At 42.8% G+C, this 18237-nt stretch overlaps 1 protein-coding gene across 10 annotated transcripts in view; it reads right to left on the bottom strand.

Annotated features, from left to right (window-relative positions):
• Positions 1-18237, bottom strand: part of TJP2 (tight junction protein 2) — a 67382-nt gene that overhangs the window by 36046 nt on the left and 13099 nt on the right. For 2 of the 10 annotated variants that reach the window (XM_075447236.1, XM_075447240.1), the window contains exon 2: positions 17993-18113. The exons of 7 other annotated variants lie outside the window; for them this stretch is intronic. Coding sequence is in view for 1 of the 3 variants with exons in the window: in XM_075447231.1 (XP_075303346.1) it covers positions 10594-10656 (63 nt within the window). In the remaining 2 variants the exon portion in view is untranslated. Of the gene's footprint in view, positions 1-10593; positions 10793-17992; positions 18114-18237 lie in introns of those variants that run through there. One more of the 10 variants, XM_075447231.1, reaches the window with a different exon arrangement.

The following is an 18237-nucleotide window of genomic DNA, read 5'->3' as shown; positions in this document are numbered from 1 at the left end:
ATCCAGGTCACGCTGAATGGCAGCACAGCCTTCCGGTCTGTCTACCACACCTCCCAGTTTGGTGTCATCAGCAAACTTGCTGAGGGTACATTCTAACTCTTCATCCAGGTCGTTGATGCAGAAGTTGAACAAGACTGGGCCCAATACTGACCCCTGAGGGACACCACTAGTTACAGGCCTCCAACTGGACTCAGCGCCGCTGATGACAACCCTCTGAGCTCTGCCATTCAGCCAGTTCTCAATCCACTTCACCGACCACTCCTCCAGCCCACACTTCCTGAGCTTCCCTAGGAGGATATCATGGGAGACTGTGTCGAAAGCCTTGCTGAACTCCCTGCACCGTAACTCTTTGGGTGCAGCCATCCAGCCAGGAGCAGGGAAATAAAAGCAACACAGGAAAAACTTTTAATGGAAAAGACAGAAAACCTACAGTTTCTGACTGGCTTTCAAGGTACTTAAGACTATCAGAAAATATATTCTCTCACACATTTTAATCCATCTTTGATAAAACAACAGATTACTACCCTCATGCATATACTTTACCGTAGCATATCCTGACAGCCATTAACAGGTTGCGTATCTTTTCTGTCTGTCCATATTCTAGAAGAAAGTTTTATGAAGGCTTTGAAGGTATTAGTGTAATACTAGGATATAATCTGATATATTAAAATATATTAATAAAAGTTATTTTTGTATACATATATACACACACTAAATATATCTGCCTGTGTAGCATAGATCAACAGAAAGAAAGCTTGCTTCTTTTTGCCCCTCATGCTGCACATTAAGAAGGCATACAAGTACCAGGAGTTGCATTTCCACCTCCTACTGAATTTGTAAGGCACTTAGAAGCCTAGAGCAGACCAGAACAACAAGTAGAAAACTTCATATTCCAGCAGAAACCCACCAAGTTTCCGACGAATAGTTTTTGCACACTGTGGACAACCCATGCAAGCCAGCAGAACTCAGAGCCGAGATGCAAGGTGTCCCACTTGCGGCCAGCCCGGAGGGACAGACGGGAGGTGGTGCTGCCAAGCTGAGGTGTGCAATGCTTCCCCACCCCATAAAAAGATGTTAAACACACACTTCTTCGAAGAGTTAGAAATACAGCCTCAGGCTATTGCGCTAGCACACAGCATGGTGCTACTGCTCTGAAGAACTAGGCTCAGTATCACGCAGTATCTTCATTTATTTATTTTTCAACCAGGCTGGCAGTTGAGTGATTTTCATAAATATAATTAGTGTAAGTTAAAAAAATGTGAGAAAGGCCTAACATCTTGTTAGGCCAAAATCCTACTTCAAACCTTTCCTTTCAGGATAAAAATGACAGGAAATCTGATGTTAAAACAAGGTGTTCTGTGTTTTTTTTTTTTGTTTCTTTAATCTCAAGCACGTATTCTATCATCAGTCAAACAGACTGTTGTTTTTTCTTCCCCCCTCTAAATTCCAGCTCTACTAAGTTTAAGTGCCTTTCCACCACAATTATTTCGAGAATTAATTGCACTGTTTATACCAAGGAAATAAACATATTCCCCAAGCAGTTTTATGTTCTGAAAAGAGACAAACATCTGGTACTCCAAAGATAAACCATGCGTATTACTCATCAGTCACACCAAGACACCACAGAAATGGGTAGCTGAAAAAATTCTAAACAAGATTTTAAACCAATACTACTGACAGTTGCACCTAAAGTGAGAAATGCTACATTTTAGCACTAACAATAAAAAGGAGAACTATAGTCACATTTACAGAGTGAAGCTTTTTCTTCCAGGCTACTTTTAACCTGAACATAAGAAGCTTACACTTTCCAGAAGTGCTTCCTGACATAAAGGCATAATGTGTCATCGCACCAGAAAAGGCAAGCAACACACACACACACTGGAATTTTCTAAAATTCATTCACTTGTATTTCACAGTACTCGTGATCTCTGTCCGTAAGAACAACAGTTAATCAATTCAGTACCCAGAAATTACTTAGGATCGCGTGGTGAGGATGCTTATTGAACCACTATCTTTTCAACAACTGCCTGTTCCCTCTCTAACTACTGGAAGGGGGTAAATGCAACAGCAGCCACCTGAACTGCTTTGATCATATGTGATCAGGAGCAGGTCCTCATTTACCATTATCGGTGGTGGGGAGGGGGGAATGGTGAAAAGGGTAAAAAGCAGTATTTACCCAGCAGAGTGTAACAAATTCAGAATACGAAACTCAACATCAATTTACAACCTTTGCATGCTATACAAATTAAAAATATACACATAAAACTTCTAAACGTTTCTGGGATGGGGGTGGAAGACACAAGCAGAGTAGTTGACACTTGTCACAGCTGAATTCTAGTGAGCTTAGATGCATAATCAAAAGCCAGTACAATATCCCATTACAAACTAAACAAAAGCCTATTCAAGATGGGGAGAGAGAAAAGAAGAAGGAAAAAAAAAAGAAACTGATTGTATCCAAAAGCACAGCTTTAAGATACACAGGTCTTACCTACTGAAAACCTAAAACTCATAAAAATATAGCTTACATCTATTTCAGCCAGTTCCCTCCACTATCTTTTGCCCAACAACAGCTCTGTCATTACCCTGGTGAAATCATGCTGCAATTGTTCCAGTGCTTCCCCCCACAGGAAGCAACGAATTGTTCAAAATTTTTGAAGGAACAGCTTCAACTGAAATACAAAAATGCCATTTTGAGAAGAAAACAGATCCTACTGAAAAAAAAAAAGGCAAAAAAAATTTCAATTATTTTATTTTTTAGAAAACAATTTCTGCCTCTTGAGAAATAACAGTCTGGGAACTCAGATTTTTTTTCATCAAAGTCTTCTTCCTTCTCACACGTTGCTTCACAGAGGAAAACCAGAATCTGTTTTTCCCAAGTGTTCTGGGGCATGCAGCACCAGGCCAGTGGAGAAGCCTTGGAAACGCTAAATTACTCTCCCACAGGCATTGAAGGGGTTCTAAAGAAAAGAAGAAGCCTCACCTTTTGGGCATGGCATGTCCCCAGTACTGCAATAAAGCAGATTTCCCCACCACCCCTTTTTCAACAACACAGCAAAGCTTCAGAAGATTAAAGCCTGGAAACCCAGCAACTTCAGTTGAGTTTGTAAGATCAGAATTAATCTAGCCAAAAGGCTGACAGATCGATTATAGTTGTGTATGTAGCGTATGTATATACACACTAGAAAGTGAAGAAAATTTATTTGCCATTTTGTTTTCTGAACAGCTTTCCTAAACTTTCGCCTTGTCACACAGACTAACGTGCCAGTAAGTTTTTTTGTGTACACTACAAGAAGGTAACACTACTGAAGGGACACTGAACTTTCAGTTCACCTAATCAACACCAGCTTTAAAGGCTATCTCTGACTTAACCACCCCCATTCACTTGTAAAACCCAACGGATTTCTTTCCAGTCACACAGTTTCTGTACCTTCTGCTCCTTAAGATGCCCACGCAAATGAAGCCTGAAAATCAAAGTGCTTGAGCAGTTTCTGCATAAGCTAAGTTCAAGAGGACCACTTTTTTCTTGGCATCATAAAAAAAAAAAAAAAGTTTGTTCTGATGTACTTGCCCTATCAGGATTTTATGGAGAGTTAAATTACACTCACTGGGTGTGCATGATCAATTTCACTATGCTAGATACACTAATAAAAAAAATTTAACTGTGAAAAATCTAAGCGCAGCCACTATTCCTTGAGTGTCTCATTTCAGAATCAGTTATTGCCTGCAGCCAAAGCATAGTTTTTAATCTTGCAGCATCTTAAAATAAAAAAATTGAAAGAAAAAAAACAAAGCACCATATGCATTACATGGTCCAAAGCACTGATCACAGTTTTATTCAACTACAGTGATACACCTTCTACCGCTACTGTTTTTGAATGCTTCGGCTTCCTGCACCCACATTCAGGCAGCAAACCAAGCAGTAGCAGCAACCAACTCTAGCATCAAGAGACCAGTGGTGAGAAACTGCATTTTTGCTATTCCACGGTCCTTACAGACTTCATGATTGCATAAACTTTGTTATTCAACAACTAGAGCTCCCAAATTTGAGAAAAGCAAGCTGTGTACCTGTCTACTGCTTCCTGTAACTGGTTTTTAAAAGGCCAATTCACTGCCAGGATACAATCCAATCAGGTCAGCATTTATATTTAATCATCCAGTCATAATGCAAGACAATTCAAACAATCACAGAATGGTAGCAATTGTTCGTTTCTGAGCTTAGTCCCAAACCAAACTAGACCCTGTTAAGGTATCCAGTACCCTTTGTTCTAACTCTATTAATAGAAGAATGATCTCCACTTTTGTTGGAGCATTCCTGTGGCAGTAAGATTACATACTGTCACACAAGCTTTCTTTTCTTGGCTGATGGAAATAAACCTAAATACGGTTCTGTATAATGCATAAATTTTAATGGTACATTTGGCCTCATCTAAGACTAAACCTCCATAAAATTCACACAATACAATGCGTTTCATACAACTATCAATGCCATACCACAAACCTCACAAAAAAAACCAAAAACGTAAAACAGAAGGCCACTGATACACAAGGTAGATAAATAAAAGCTTCAAATGCATTTAAACATCCATAACAGTAAGAACTCGATTAGAATTTCTGTTAAAAAAAAGTTAAAAGTTAACAATTCAAAAGGTATCAAATCTCTATAAAATATAAGCTGTTTTGAGTGTGAAGTCATATGTTCAGCACCATATGTTCAGCACCATTCAGACACATGCTGCAACAGCCAGCTTGATATATTAGCCAACTCTTAGCTGTTTTCTACTCACACTAGGCAATACCTCTCCACTTCTACCATCATAGTCCTGCCTTCAAGGTCTTAGGCAACTCACCTCTCCCTCTCCAGATATCTCAACAGCCTGCCAGAAAGCACTGCTGAAGTTCACCCCTAAACTTCAACATGTCTTGCACATATCTAAAATGAAAGCAAAATCTGTTGCAGAAGGAAGTTCAGTAACTTTTTCTGTCATCCATACAGTGGGATGCATGGATGCAAATGCAAATCTGGGGATTGCATTTGAAAGGTTTAGGTCCCTAAGTCTTATACTGATACTCCTCCCACTACATTTGGAAGAAGAAGAAACAAGCAAGCAAGCAAGCAAACAAACAAACAGAAATCACCAAGCCACTCCCAACATCTCAATTACCATGAGATAGTGGATTAAGCCAGCTGCACCTGCTTCATATTCAGAATCCTTTTGCCCACAGCAGTTTCCTCCTCAGGGCCTCCAAAGTCGTGTAATTGCTTTTTCAAAGAATAAAACTAAGTGTAAATGCTCCCCACAGCTCTGAATTTTTCTGGGACAGCATCACCAGCAACCGATCATCCAACATAAAGTTGTGTAACACTGAAACTCACCACGTACCTGATGACACTGATAAAACACTTTGAGGTAAGGAAACAATGGAAGGGCAGATGAGTGCAAGAAAATTCAAGTTATTTTCCATTCCTTTCCTCAATCCTTTTGCAAGGTTGGATGCGAAGCTGAAGTATACCATGCAGCCATGTACTAGCACATGACCTCGCTAATATCCGAACATGTTGTTATAAAGAACATTTCAAACACACACAACTTATGTTGAAATTATTCCTACCAATAGTGTTAATGATGACAGTCAACCAATAAATCTACACAAGGGGCAGCAGGGTGAAGTCAGTGCTAAAGAAAAAGGGCAGCTAAGACAGCAACTTTAACTTGGCTGATTCATTCCCAAAGCGCTACTCAAGAGTTTATCTGCAGTCATTCTTGCTTCACTTGAAAGAATGCCAGCAGAACAACTTGAAACTAGAATCCTTGATGCAATCTTTCTACTAAGTCAACGCTTGACATGCGTGTAACGTCAATGTAAGGAACTTCAGGCTTTGCTCCCAAACTGACGCGTTCCTCCGAAATAGCACCACTTCCACTGAACTGAAAACTGAAGTACACAAAGAACAAGCCAACCAGAACAAGATCAGCAAGTGACAGAATAAATTTTATTCCTCCTTTTGTGACTGTTAGTCACTTTCATAAACCACATGAGGCTTTGAAGAGAACTGGGAAAGGAAAACAAGAGAATGCTTTTGCATATGTGGCCAAGAGGAAATTAAACATCTCAGAATCATTAAGGTTCAGAAACGCTTCCATTAAGTTACCACCTAGAGCAAAACTCACTTTGGTAGCAACAGAAGTTCATTCTCAACTGAGATTTGGAACAGAAAGCTTCATTCTTGTGGTCTGAGCCACATAAAAGCGCATCAAATGCTTCAAGGACCTTCTGACGTACAAAGCAGAAGCAAACCATGAAGAAGTGTTCTGCTTTTTTCCCATCTGAAAGAGTAACAAGTCACGTACCTGCCCACAGACAAAACAAGCCTTACAAAAACATAAGAAAAATTTAATCTCTTTTCAAACCATTGTGATCCAAGAATTTTAGTCCATCCTTATTGCTGCAGAAGACATTAGGAACACATCTACTGGCTTCTACAAGGTAAAACAGGAAAAGAAAGCTTGGAAAAGAGTGGAAAATTAAGTAAAATTATTACAGCAGGCGGAGAACTTAAGGGATGGAATTTAATGAATGACATTCTATAGTTTAACACCATAGCAACATTAACATTAAGCAGGCATTATCATAACCTGTCAAACAAAAAGCCACATAGAAAATAAAAAAAACACACTCAAGGCATCCGCATGTATCAGACGAGATTTTAAGTATTTCACGTACACCGAAGGGACAGCAAAGACTGATGTACCAACAGTACTCTGTTACACGGCTTTTCACTTTTTACCAACAGTTTGACAAGCCTGTCTGAGGTACATGACAGAAGATCTCCCTGCCTTCTTCCTCCATCTTAACCTATGCTTAAACCTTTTAGGTACACTGGGTACTGCGCACAAATAGCTAGGGAAGCGTAATTGCCAAAGGGGAACCGAGTGTGCAGCAGCTATTTGAAATGCCAGCTGGCATCCATGTGCAATCAACACTAAGTCTTTTAAAAGTCTGACCCCAGGGTTTTTGCAACCCGACCTACTGAAACACCTCACAGTGAGGTGAAGCACATACAAGCAGTTGTCAACTGTCAGCAGCTGAGAGGGAGTTCCCGCCAAAGTACTGAGTCAGGAGCAACACCCCTGCTTCGACACTGAACTGCAAGACTCTCACAAAACCTTAAGTGCTGGAAAACAAAAATTTACAGCCAAACTGTAACCATTATGTAGTTCACAGACAAAACAATGCAAGTACAATTCTACACAGAAACAGGAGCTCTGATGGCATCATCTAAGGAGCATGCATACACATACTTAACTGATCAGCGATGCTACTATCACTTCAATTGCTTTAAAAATGTATTCACTTAACTCTATAAACAGAATAACAAAAACCATTGACCACTTTTTATTTCTGGAATAAAAATTACTTCAGAAAAAGTAATCAAAATGTGAATTGTTTTTCATCCTGTTCTGCAACTCTTGAAAAAGCTTCTGAAACACAGACTAGACAAAAGAATCCTCAGCTCTGGCCACTAGAAGAACCCCACATTATCCAGCAGATCTTTGCAGTGCTGGAACGTAGAAAGAAGCGCACTCGGTGCCAAGCGCTGACCCTGGCAGCAAGCTGCCCCGTTCAGTCAAAAGCCAACAATTTGCCTCTCACAGCTTTGTCTGTGGAGCCTGGAACGACAGTCTAGCTGGACATCCTGCGTTCTTTCCAAAAACCTCATGCTCACTAAGAGTCATAAGAGGTGAGCATCCAGAATGCTTTCCCATCACAGAATAGGCATCAATATGCAAGGGAAAGATATCGCAGGCTGAGTACATACATTATTAAGTGATAAAAAAATACATGATGGATAGGCGTATCGTTTCTTGTAGCTGTGTCAGGAGCCGTTAGATCACAGCCATTTTTTTGCAAGATTTTTTTCTTTTTTGATATTGTGGTTTTTTTAAAAGAATAATTTATCCAAAATTCAGTTGTGATAAACTAGCATAGTATTGTTAATCAGATCCAGAGACTGCAGCAGCAGAGTATGTAAAAAAAGATACTGTTTCTGGTTATTTAATAGGGCACAACACAAGGCACAAACACCCAGAAAGCTGCTGGCAATCATCTGCCTGCGTAGTTAACTACTACCACTGCAGGCCTTGAACAACGATTCTCATCTTTATTGTATTTTTAAGTTACAGTGCCTGGAGGGTTCATGAAGGAATCTCGCCTGCTGTTTACCAAGTTAGATGATGTTTTATTCTTACACAGCATCAAGAATAATTGGGTGTACATATTAGTTTCCACTGTACATTCCAGCTAAGATGCATTCAGGAACATAATTCTGCCTTAAGGCTGGTATTTGCAGTACACGTCTGTCTTACCAGCACAGATCACACAAAATTCTTGGCGAGTTCTTCATTTTGATGGTAAGAAATACATTCCAAATACGGTTTTAAAATACACAGTGATTTTAAGCTCATTTGCAGTTTTAACAGTCATGAATTACACTATACTATACTATTTGGCTCATAAACCATATACGGTCCAGGTCCTTCAAAAAGAGATTCCTGCAGCATCAGTGACGTCAGCTTCCTAAGAAAATACTGCAACTGACCACTTTCTGTTACACAAAGGACTCAAAAAACATTTCCAATGTCAGCTGAATCCTCATTTGTTTTATAGGTCTAATAATCACAAGCTGTGAAAAACTGAAATCCTAGTATAGTCCTAAATTTCATATTGTTTGCAAAGCTTCATCAAGAAAAATAAAAAGGAAACTAGAAATTACAGCTATAGTATCTCTCCAGATTATTCTTCTGTCTTTTTCTACAGAATAATGAACAAACTGTTGCCTTTCTAAAAGAAACAGAATTGTAGCCTTACAAGTAACTGCAATGTAAGGAATATAACTGCTGCAGGAGCCACACTGACAATTTCTCCCTACTTAAGTAGTTCAGTACATGTAAAAAACATGAACTTTCTCACAGCAGGCAGAAGGAAAAACCAGCCAAAGCTCCCTTTTTGCTGACAGAGAAGCTACCACTGAATTCATAGACAACACAGTGTACTTTCATACTGCGTGGACTCACAGCTGTGAAACAAAAAGAAGCTGCATCCAAACCATGTAATTCCTGTTTCTTTACATGCAAGGCAGACCCTGAAACAGTCTGAGGAAACCCCACACACTCAGTGCAGACCTGACTACCCACACTTTTTATCAAGTCAACGGAACTGTTATCATTAACCTCAAAGGGGCAAGGATTCCACCAGTATTGATAAAAGCAGATCCACAAAACATTGCTATTTGAGACAAATGGGAGAAGACTGACAGCACAGTCTACCAGTACGTCACTTGCTGAAACACGCTGCAAGGTCTCGGCTCTTGCTTCAGGAATCATTCCATACTCACTATGATTTTATTTAAAAGAAGTATAAGCAATAGTCATGTAAAGTGTACATCTAAAGTGTACACCTGTAAATAGAAGCTCTGTACTACTCTAGCTGAAGCGCGCAGAGTCGGGCTTTCCATCCATCTCACATCCACACATTTAAACTTCCTCCCCAGTGGATCCCCACAAGGCAAGTCACCAGCACATTGTCATGGATATTTACGTTTCCCTCGCCAGAACCATCAGCCTACTTGCTAAATGTGCTGCAGTAGAGGTGTCAAATACAATGGGATCTGTGTCACAGAGCTTACAAGATGGATTTTGACAGATGAAACAGACAAGTATAGGAGATGATGAAGGTAACAGAACAAAAAGGGTGGAGGAGTAAGAGTGGATAGTTACCCAGATCAACTGCACAACACTTGCTATTTAACCCCCCCCCACCAAAAATAAACAAGCATAGAAAAAAAATCCCAAATAAACAAACAAAAAAACACGAGCCAACCCAAAAACACACACTCTGGAAATAATCACATAAAAGGAAGTATCAACTGACAGCCAATAAACACCTGTAACACCTGCAATATGGGATACTGGCTTACACAGGCAGACTCCATATGTAAAAAGGACACTTACAGCACTAATTACCCTACAAGCCACAAAACAAACTACAAGGCATAAGTAAGTTCCATTCACGGCTTCCACCCCCGTTTTCGCGGGTTTGGGGGAGAGGACCGCAGCCGAACGCCGCTCCCCGCACACGGGCAGCCACGCCGACGCCGCGTGCACCTCCTTGTCACCTCCCACCCAGATTGACCACCGCAGGTCAGCAACAGCTGAGGGGAAACACGTTTTCCCATAAAAACAGAACCTTCTTTAAAACAAAGCAAAACAAAATGGGCCAGGGAGAGGAGGATTTTCTTTTTCAGACTGGGGAGCTTGCTTCTCCACAGCGACAGGGGTGTTTTCGGTGAAAGCGCCGGCCTGCGCCCTGAGCACAAGCAGTATTTACAGCACAAAATTAGGTTTTGCCTTCGTCGGTCGGGCAGCAGGCCGGCCCTGCAGCAGGACGAGCCCACACACCTGACAGCCGACGCTATTCGGCTCCTGCCCGCCGGCCCGAAGCTCCCCGCTCCTGTTCACCCGGGAGAATGCAGGATCTCCCCCCCACCGCCGCGGCAGGGTCCCGCGGCCGGCGGACGACCGGGAGGCTACCGACCTGCTCCGCCCCGCCGGCGCGCTCCCGCGGCTCGCTCCCGGTGGAGCCCTGAGTCGCTCCCATAGTAACATCGGTCGCACCCGCCAGCCCCGGGCATGCTCCTCGCTGGACCCCGCTGCCCGGGGAGGGCCGGAGGACACCGGTCAGGCCGGGGGCTGCGCCGCAGGCCCGATCGGGGCAGCGGCGGCCGGAGCCCGCCGGGGACAAAGCCGGCACTGAGGAGCCCGGCACAGAGCGACTTTGTAGCGCCGGGGCCCGGCCGCCCGCCGCCGCCAGCCAATCGGGCCTGCGGGCGCCCCGGGGAGGCGAAGAAACATTTTCATTCTCCCTGGGAAGAAAAGAATTGTTATTCTCCCGTTACAAAAATATTTCTTGTATTCTTGCCCTTGGCAGCGGCCAGTAGCTGACGCCCGTCACGGGGTAAAGTGGAGAGACAGGGCCCCATGGTCCAAGCACGGGCAGCGTTTCTGGCACGAGGCTTTCGGACAGCACCCACGGCACCGCTTTGTGAAACAAACACACCAGCCATTTCTGCCGTCTGTTCATGCGATGTTCGGGCATCGATCTGAAAGCTGTGTGTCCCCCCCCCAGCCCCCAATGGCTTCCCCAAGTCCGCAGCCTTGGTTGGGTTTCCATCCCACCACCTAACAGCCCTTCCACGTCAGTCTCAAAGACAACACTGCTGCTTTTAATTCAGAGGCTGAATTGCTTGGGTTTGACACTATAACCATGTATTTGAAAAAAGCAGATTCTCAAGGTAACAGTATTCTCAAGAGCTTGCAGCAACGACCGATAACTAAAGGCACCAAGCAGGAGAAGACTGGCGGAAGTTCAGCCACGCTTGTATCCAGAAACAAAGATTTCTTCCCCCAGGCTACTGTCTTCTGGGAGTTACATTATTTTGGGTGTATGAGTCAATACTTAAATCAACTCTTAGAAGGAAGAAATTAAGAACAAGGACAAACTGTAAGGGAAGAGCTTTCTCAAGCCAATGCTTTAAAAAAAGAACACAAACATCATGTTACTTTGTATGGTCTACCCTCAAGTTTGGAGAGAAAAGGGCAGAAAAATGCCAAAGCATGAACTTTGTTCTTCTTTCATGTGGTCTCTGCTCTCGGTTTTACAAGGTTTTACAGTGATACCATCCAACTTCTGTTGCAACACAAGCAGTCTGGTATGCAACCGAAGTCGAGACCACTTGGAAAAATTAAGCACAGGGGGCCAGGCTCCTTACACACCAGGGGTTCCGCGATAGCATCTGACATCAAGAATTTCCCCAGGAGACACAGCACAGCAAGGCAAAACAGCTGACACTCACTCCCCGCACCACTGAGCGCTTCTGCACACCTCTGCAATCTGGAGGCAACTTCCCAAAGAGCTGGCAACACCAGCCATCAGCACAGGATATCACGCCACGGCATCAGCAGAGAAAGCCACTGTCCAGTACTTACCTCTTTGAAATGGCAAGACACGATGAGAACAACATGAGCTGGTTTTTGGTTTGATAGGATATGGCAGGATTTTGCTGCAGACGACTACCTAGTTTTAGATGCAAGATCAATTTTTAGTTTTGGCTGGATGGCAATACAACTTTTTCAAAGACGGCAGTTGTCAGACATAAGACGGGACAGGGAGAGGAGAAGCCACTAGACCCCTGTGTCTGCATTCTCTTAACACACGTATTAAGATCGTGGCAGCATAAAGTAGAGCACCAGTCTCCTGCAGCCGCCTCCCTCCGCATAGGCTCTGGCAGAAGTTGAAGAGCTGCCACTCCCGATTGCCCCACCAGACACAGCCTGTTGGGGAGTGCAAGCAGTGCCAGTCAGAGCCATGTAAGAGTCTGCCTGTCCTGCCCAAGGCTGAGGAGGATTACTTTTTGTTCCAGACAAAAGCTGTGGCTTGGCCTAAAGCCTCCTTTTGGCATGTTCTGTGACCTTGCCAAAGCCACGCCATGTTACCACTAACAGTGGGGTTATTGGGCTGTACTGCCCTCAGCTGCAGGGCAGCAACCAAGGTTAACACGCCTCGCTAGCCTGGGGTAAGTGCAATACAGATGCAGGAACTGATCACGGTTATGCAAGCAAAATAGGCTGGTTTTCAATCCCTTCCCACAGATCATCACCTGGGGAGGGCCTTTCAGTTTGTCTCCATTCAGTTTCCTGCAATAGCAGATGGAAAACAATCCATTTGGGCTTATCAAAATATTTCTCATGTTTGTCCATAAAATTTCTCACTTGTAAGAGTACAGAGGACACTTCTCTTTTCCTGCTTTCTTACTTTTCTCAAACAAAACAGCTCACTCTGCCACAATGGGCAGATAAATAATCTCATACCAGCCTGCAAATGTGAGCGGTAAGTGACCTCTAGTGCTCACACTCATGCTCGAGCTTGGCCCTGTGCCCAGATGCCCATACTGATGGCACAGACTGATGGAACTATCAATGTAATCACAGTTTACAAGTTACTTGCCCCACAACTCAACCGCAGAGACCACATTTTCAGGCCTTCGTGGGTACTTTGACCAAGCTATCCTCCCTAAGGTGGATATACAGGTAGGCCTTACAAGGGGAGGATGATGCAACTTAAACCAAAAATGGAAGGATACAAGATAGCAGTGCAACCAGTGACAAGAGCTGCAGGAACTCCTTTGGCACCGCAAGTTCCTGCGTCCTGGGGCAGAAAAAGGGAGAACAGGTACTCAAAGCACCTAATTCACCTGACAGCTATCCCACGGGAGGACAGCATCCCCATTCTCTTCCCTTGTAAACCAAAGGAAAACAAAACCAAACCCTTAAACTGCAGCTTGAAGAAAAACATCTTTAAGTGTATAATGAGACATAACTTCTCCCGACTCAGCTTCTCTGAAACGCCACAAGGCCCTGCACTGTGGATCACGAGTGACTACACAGGACACCTACAAACTCATCAAAACTGACCTGGGACAGCAGCAGAAGCAGAAGGTGGGCAGGAGACCCAGAAAAATGGTCTGTTCTGTCTATGCAGGTCTCTGCGCACTTCAGAGTGTTTGGAGACACAGTCGCGTGCACTTTTCACTCAACGTTTACATTTGAAACCAGAGGTGCAGATACAGCTGTAGTCAGTCCTGGGTACAAGCACCATGCCACAGTTACACAAACTGGGCTACAAGTGTGCAGCTCTGTCCTCTGCAGTGTTTAGGACCAGCTAGTCTGCATGTGCTTCAACTGTACAAAGCGTATCATGTGCAGGGGATTTCATTAAATGTTATGTAGGTGTGTGGAGATTTTAAAATTAACTACCATGGTAAAAATTAATTGGTATTCAGTCTATGAGAAACATGCAAATAACTCCTCGTTGCCACACTTCCCATTAAGATTTTCGGTTTAGGTAATCAAGACAAACATTGTTTGCCTACAATCAGCTTGAATCTAGGGTCTGTGTAGCACTAATTTAGAGAGATCATTTGCTGCAGCTTGAGTCATGCAAAACCTAGGATGTATTCCATAAATTACCTAATGCTACTGTGAATGAAGCAGTTGTGCTGCTTCCAGCATCAGCAGAGGGAACACCCATTAACACTACGCTACAGGATGTAAATTTAAAACAAGCAGCTGCATCTCACAGCTACTCCTGCCAACCAAGTAAAGCTATTCAGCAACTTCCTTGCAGCAACCAAGTTTGGCTACCACGCTGTGATTCAGGTTCTCTCTGCCTCCTCACCACCATTAAGCCTTCTAACTGGCCCCTCTGACACCTCTGACAATCAGCTCTTTTTTTTTTTTTAATGTTGAAAGTTCTTTGTCTTTTTTTAAATATTAAAGTTCAACAGCTAGTAGTGCTGCTAAACAGCATGGAAAACAGGCAGCCTCCTTAGAGCACTTAGAACTGATTTCAGCAAAAGATATTGGGAATGTAGGCTGCTAGTCCAGTTGTTGAACTGTCTGAACAGAGAAATGAGTTTTGCTTTTGTTTTTCAGCAAGTGTTCATGATCCTCTGATGAAAGGCACTGCAGAAGTTTCTTAAAATACCATGCTGCCAAATAGCCTTTGCCCCCCTTCCCTTCCAGGCAACCTCTTTAGACTGCTGTTTGTCATCAGCCTGCAAAATCACACAAATCAAGTCAGCCCAGTCCTACTTAAATGATTCATAAATCCAATTATGTCCGCTTCTTTATATAGTAAGCTGGGCCCTAACAGATTCAACCTTCAGGATTAGAGGATGTGCAGGTAGCTGACCTCTGACTCTCAAACTGCTCAGGAGCTACAAACACACAGCTCCACACTGAGGTTGTCACACGTATGGCATAGTTATCTTAATCTCTGTCTTGAGGGGACTGGAGAAGAGAAGCCATGAATACCATCTTGGCATTTGTTACCACGTGTAGAAGTGAATCCAGTGGTGGGCCACCAAGATGGTGGGGGCTGAAGCACTGGCCTGGCAAGAGGAGGCTGTGGCAGCTGGGCTTGTGCAGCCTGAAGGAAGGATGGCTTTGGGACACCTAACAGCAGCCCATTGGTGCTGATGGGAGGAGATTGAGGAGATGCAGCCACAGTGGTGGTGTGGCAGGAGGACAGGAGACAACGGGCAAAAGTTCAAGTAAGAGAGATTCAGATGGATATAGGAAGACAAGTTTCTCCTCACGAGGGCAGCCAAGCCATGGACCCAGGGCACAGAGAGATTGTACCACCTCTGTCCTTAGAGGTGTTCAAACCCCAACTGGGTAAAGCCCTAAGCAACCTGTTTCAATCTCACAGCTGACCCTATTCTGGGCAAGAGGTTGGGCTAGAAACCTCCTGAAGTCCCTTTCCACATGAATTAGCCTTTCATTCCTGGATTACTGCATGACTTAGGTGCCAGCTTATAGCAGAGTGACATGTTCATTACCCTGCCCCAGTCTCCACTTCCAAAGTACAGCTTGTGATTATGCAGCATAAAGATTGTGGCATGCAGCTTGCAGGGTCCGGTACACTGGCTGTCCCTGATCTAGTGTTAGGATGCACAGCTATACATACTTCCCAGGTCTCAAAGCAGCAATTCTACAGCTGTTATGTTAGAAAACACAGATCTCCCTGGAAGATACACAGAGCCCAACGTAAACAGCATACCATCCTTCATACATTCTTTATCTGGGGTAATTAAGAGTACAAAATCCTCTGCAGCTCACTTGACCACCTATTTTGAGCTTCTCATGGTAAGGTGTTCTTTTGTTTTGTTTTTGTTCTTTTTGTGGGTTGTTTTGTGTTTTTTTTTTTTAAACCTAGACATACAGATTTACCTAGATGCTCCAAATCAACAAAATTTAAAACATGTATATAATGATTTAAAGCAAGAAGCAGCACTGTTCTAAGCCAACTACAAACTCAAGCTCACAAAAATGAAAAAAATTTACTGTGACAAACACTGTTATATGCTGAACAACAAGGAACAGCTCTAGAGATATTAACAGTGTTAAATACAGTAATGCAGTATATTTTTCTCTTTTTGAAAAATGTTAATCATCAGTTCTACTAGATCTCACACATCACAGGTTTCTTTACTCCTTGCAGGCCTGTGAAACTGTCCTCTGCTTTTAGCAATTTATCTGCTTTTCCTCACTAGAAGTCAAGCCCCACAACATGAAAAACTTTACCATGGTAATCAACTCTTACAGCTTAAATTAATTAAGACAACACAGTGAAGAAAACAGAGATCCCATTCTCATGCAGATCATTATACTTATTCAAAACAAGCAAAAGGATATGCAGAATGTGCACAAGACATAACAGACACAAAACTAAGTTAATTTTTTTCTGATACAGAAGTTAATTTAAAAAACAAAGCTCCAGACAGCAGTTCTTCAGCCAAGTTAGTCCTGTACAGCCCTAAAACTATGCTTCAAAGCTCTGCCTCTCCCCATGCTATTTATACTGGCAAACCTCCTGCTGATGAGCTCATTAAGAAATAAAGCAGTTCTGCAACCTTATTCAGCAACAGCAAAGTCCCAGCCTAGGGTACTATGCTCACTTGTGGGTGCTGCTCTTCAGGAAGGACTGAAATGAGCTGGTAAGAGTCCAATGGAGAATAGTGAGAACAATCATCAGGCAGAAAGCAGATGGACACAGCCACCCCAGCCTTTCACTTGCCGATTCCGCAACTCCCGGAAGCCCACTGGGAAGAACCCATCTCAGAGGCTGGATGCAGCTTCTGAGGCATCTCTCTCTAGGGGATACATGGTTCTGGAGTTTCTTTCTTTTGCTAAGAGCTGGACTTGCAGGTATCCACACTCCCTGGTGTAAGGTTTGTATGCACTCCCTGGTGTAAGTTTTGTATGCCATACAATATTCCTGAAAGTTTTTTATTTTGAGGAAAATGCTAGAGTCTGCTTGAGACCTAAGCTGGGACATTCCTATGTAGATACGCTCCACTGATATTCTTGTATCACATTCCTCCTCCCCCCTCCCACAGTGCCCTAAGTGAGCACTCCTTGCTTGTTACTTTATATAATGTCCACTTTTTTTTTTCTTTTCTATCATGTCTTTAGAGCCTTAATAACTAGCATACTCTCCCCTCACTCTCTGAACATTAAACTAAGAGATGAGTAGCTTTGGTTAAGTATACCACAAATTAGGAAGACAGGATAACTGATACCCACACTTTCAAGTAAATTACTAAAGCAGCAATAGTTATTCATCTCTCAGGAATGAAAGATAAGTCAATTATAGTTTTGTGACATACCAGCATAAAAACCCCTTGCTCTCTTAAAACTGTCATCTGTTAACGACTTGAAAAAACAAGCCAAGCATGTTTTATCCACACATAAAACTAAGGATGCATTTTATATTCTCCCTGGAAGCACTTTAGAAAAGGTTTCAAAACAAGGTTAAGATGCCAAAAGGATTATATTTACCTTAATGATGTACTGTAAGAAAATATGCAGCAAAATAACTCTCCCTGCGTGTGGCTATTCTGTTTCCCAGGACTCTACTGAGTCACTAAGCAATTCCTATTAATATTACCCTCCCTGCTTAAAGTAATTTATTTATCCCCAAACCCATGCTAAATATTTATATTTGCTGAAGACATCAACATCAATTAAATCCATTCTTTACCAATGTTTAGCTAACAGATGAACTAGTACAGGCCTGTGCATTGTTATTTGCATAACTTTAGCAGAATATTGACTTCACTGCAGAAGTCTCTCCTCTTCTAGAGGCCTGTTGTACATCATCAAGCTTTCAGCAAATGCGCGTGTGCTCATTCCAAGTTGCTTCCAGAATCCAAAAGAACTAGTTCTGATTTCAACGTATTACTGTATAAAGTACAGTTGCTTAAAACCTTTTAAAAACACAGCTAAAAGAATGAACATTATAGCTAGCACATGACAAGAATCCATCATTTTGAACTGACTGGCAGCTCTAACTGTTGCAACTTGACTAGTACCTTGAGAGGAATGACAATTTTTGAGTGTCTCTGCCTGCTCGCCACGAGATGTTTTGGGCTTGATGTACAGCTGTGCTCCCAGTCCCACTCACAAGGACATGGCAGGGCAGTAGTTTGCTCCCTGAAAATACAAAGTTGCAAGTTAACATTAAGTCACCTATAATCACAAGGAGTGACCGTGAAGGCTGAGACACTGAAGTCCTAGAGGTAAAGAGGATACAAAATATATTTCTCTGTTAGTTTGG

Source organism: Opisthocomus hoazin, chromosome Z (genome assembly GCF_030867145.1).
Source record: "Opisthocomus hoazin isolate bOpiHoa1 chromosome Z, bOpiHoa1.hap1, whole genome shotgun sequence".
Lineage (NCBI taxonomy): Eukaryota > Metazoa > Chordata > Aves > Opisthocomiformes > Opisthocomidae > Opisthocomus > Opisthocomus hoazin.
The sequence above is the reverse complement of the archived record's forward strand: the minus strand, read 5'-3'. Positions and strand labels throughout refer to the sequence as shown.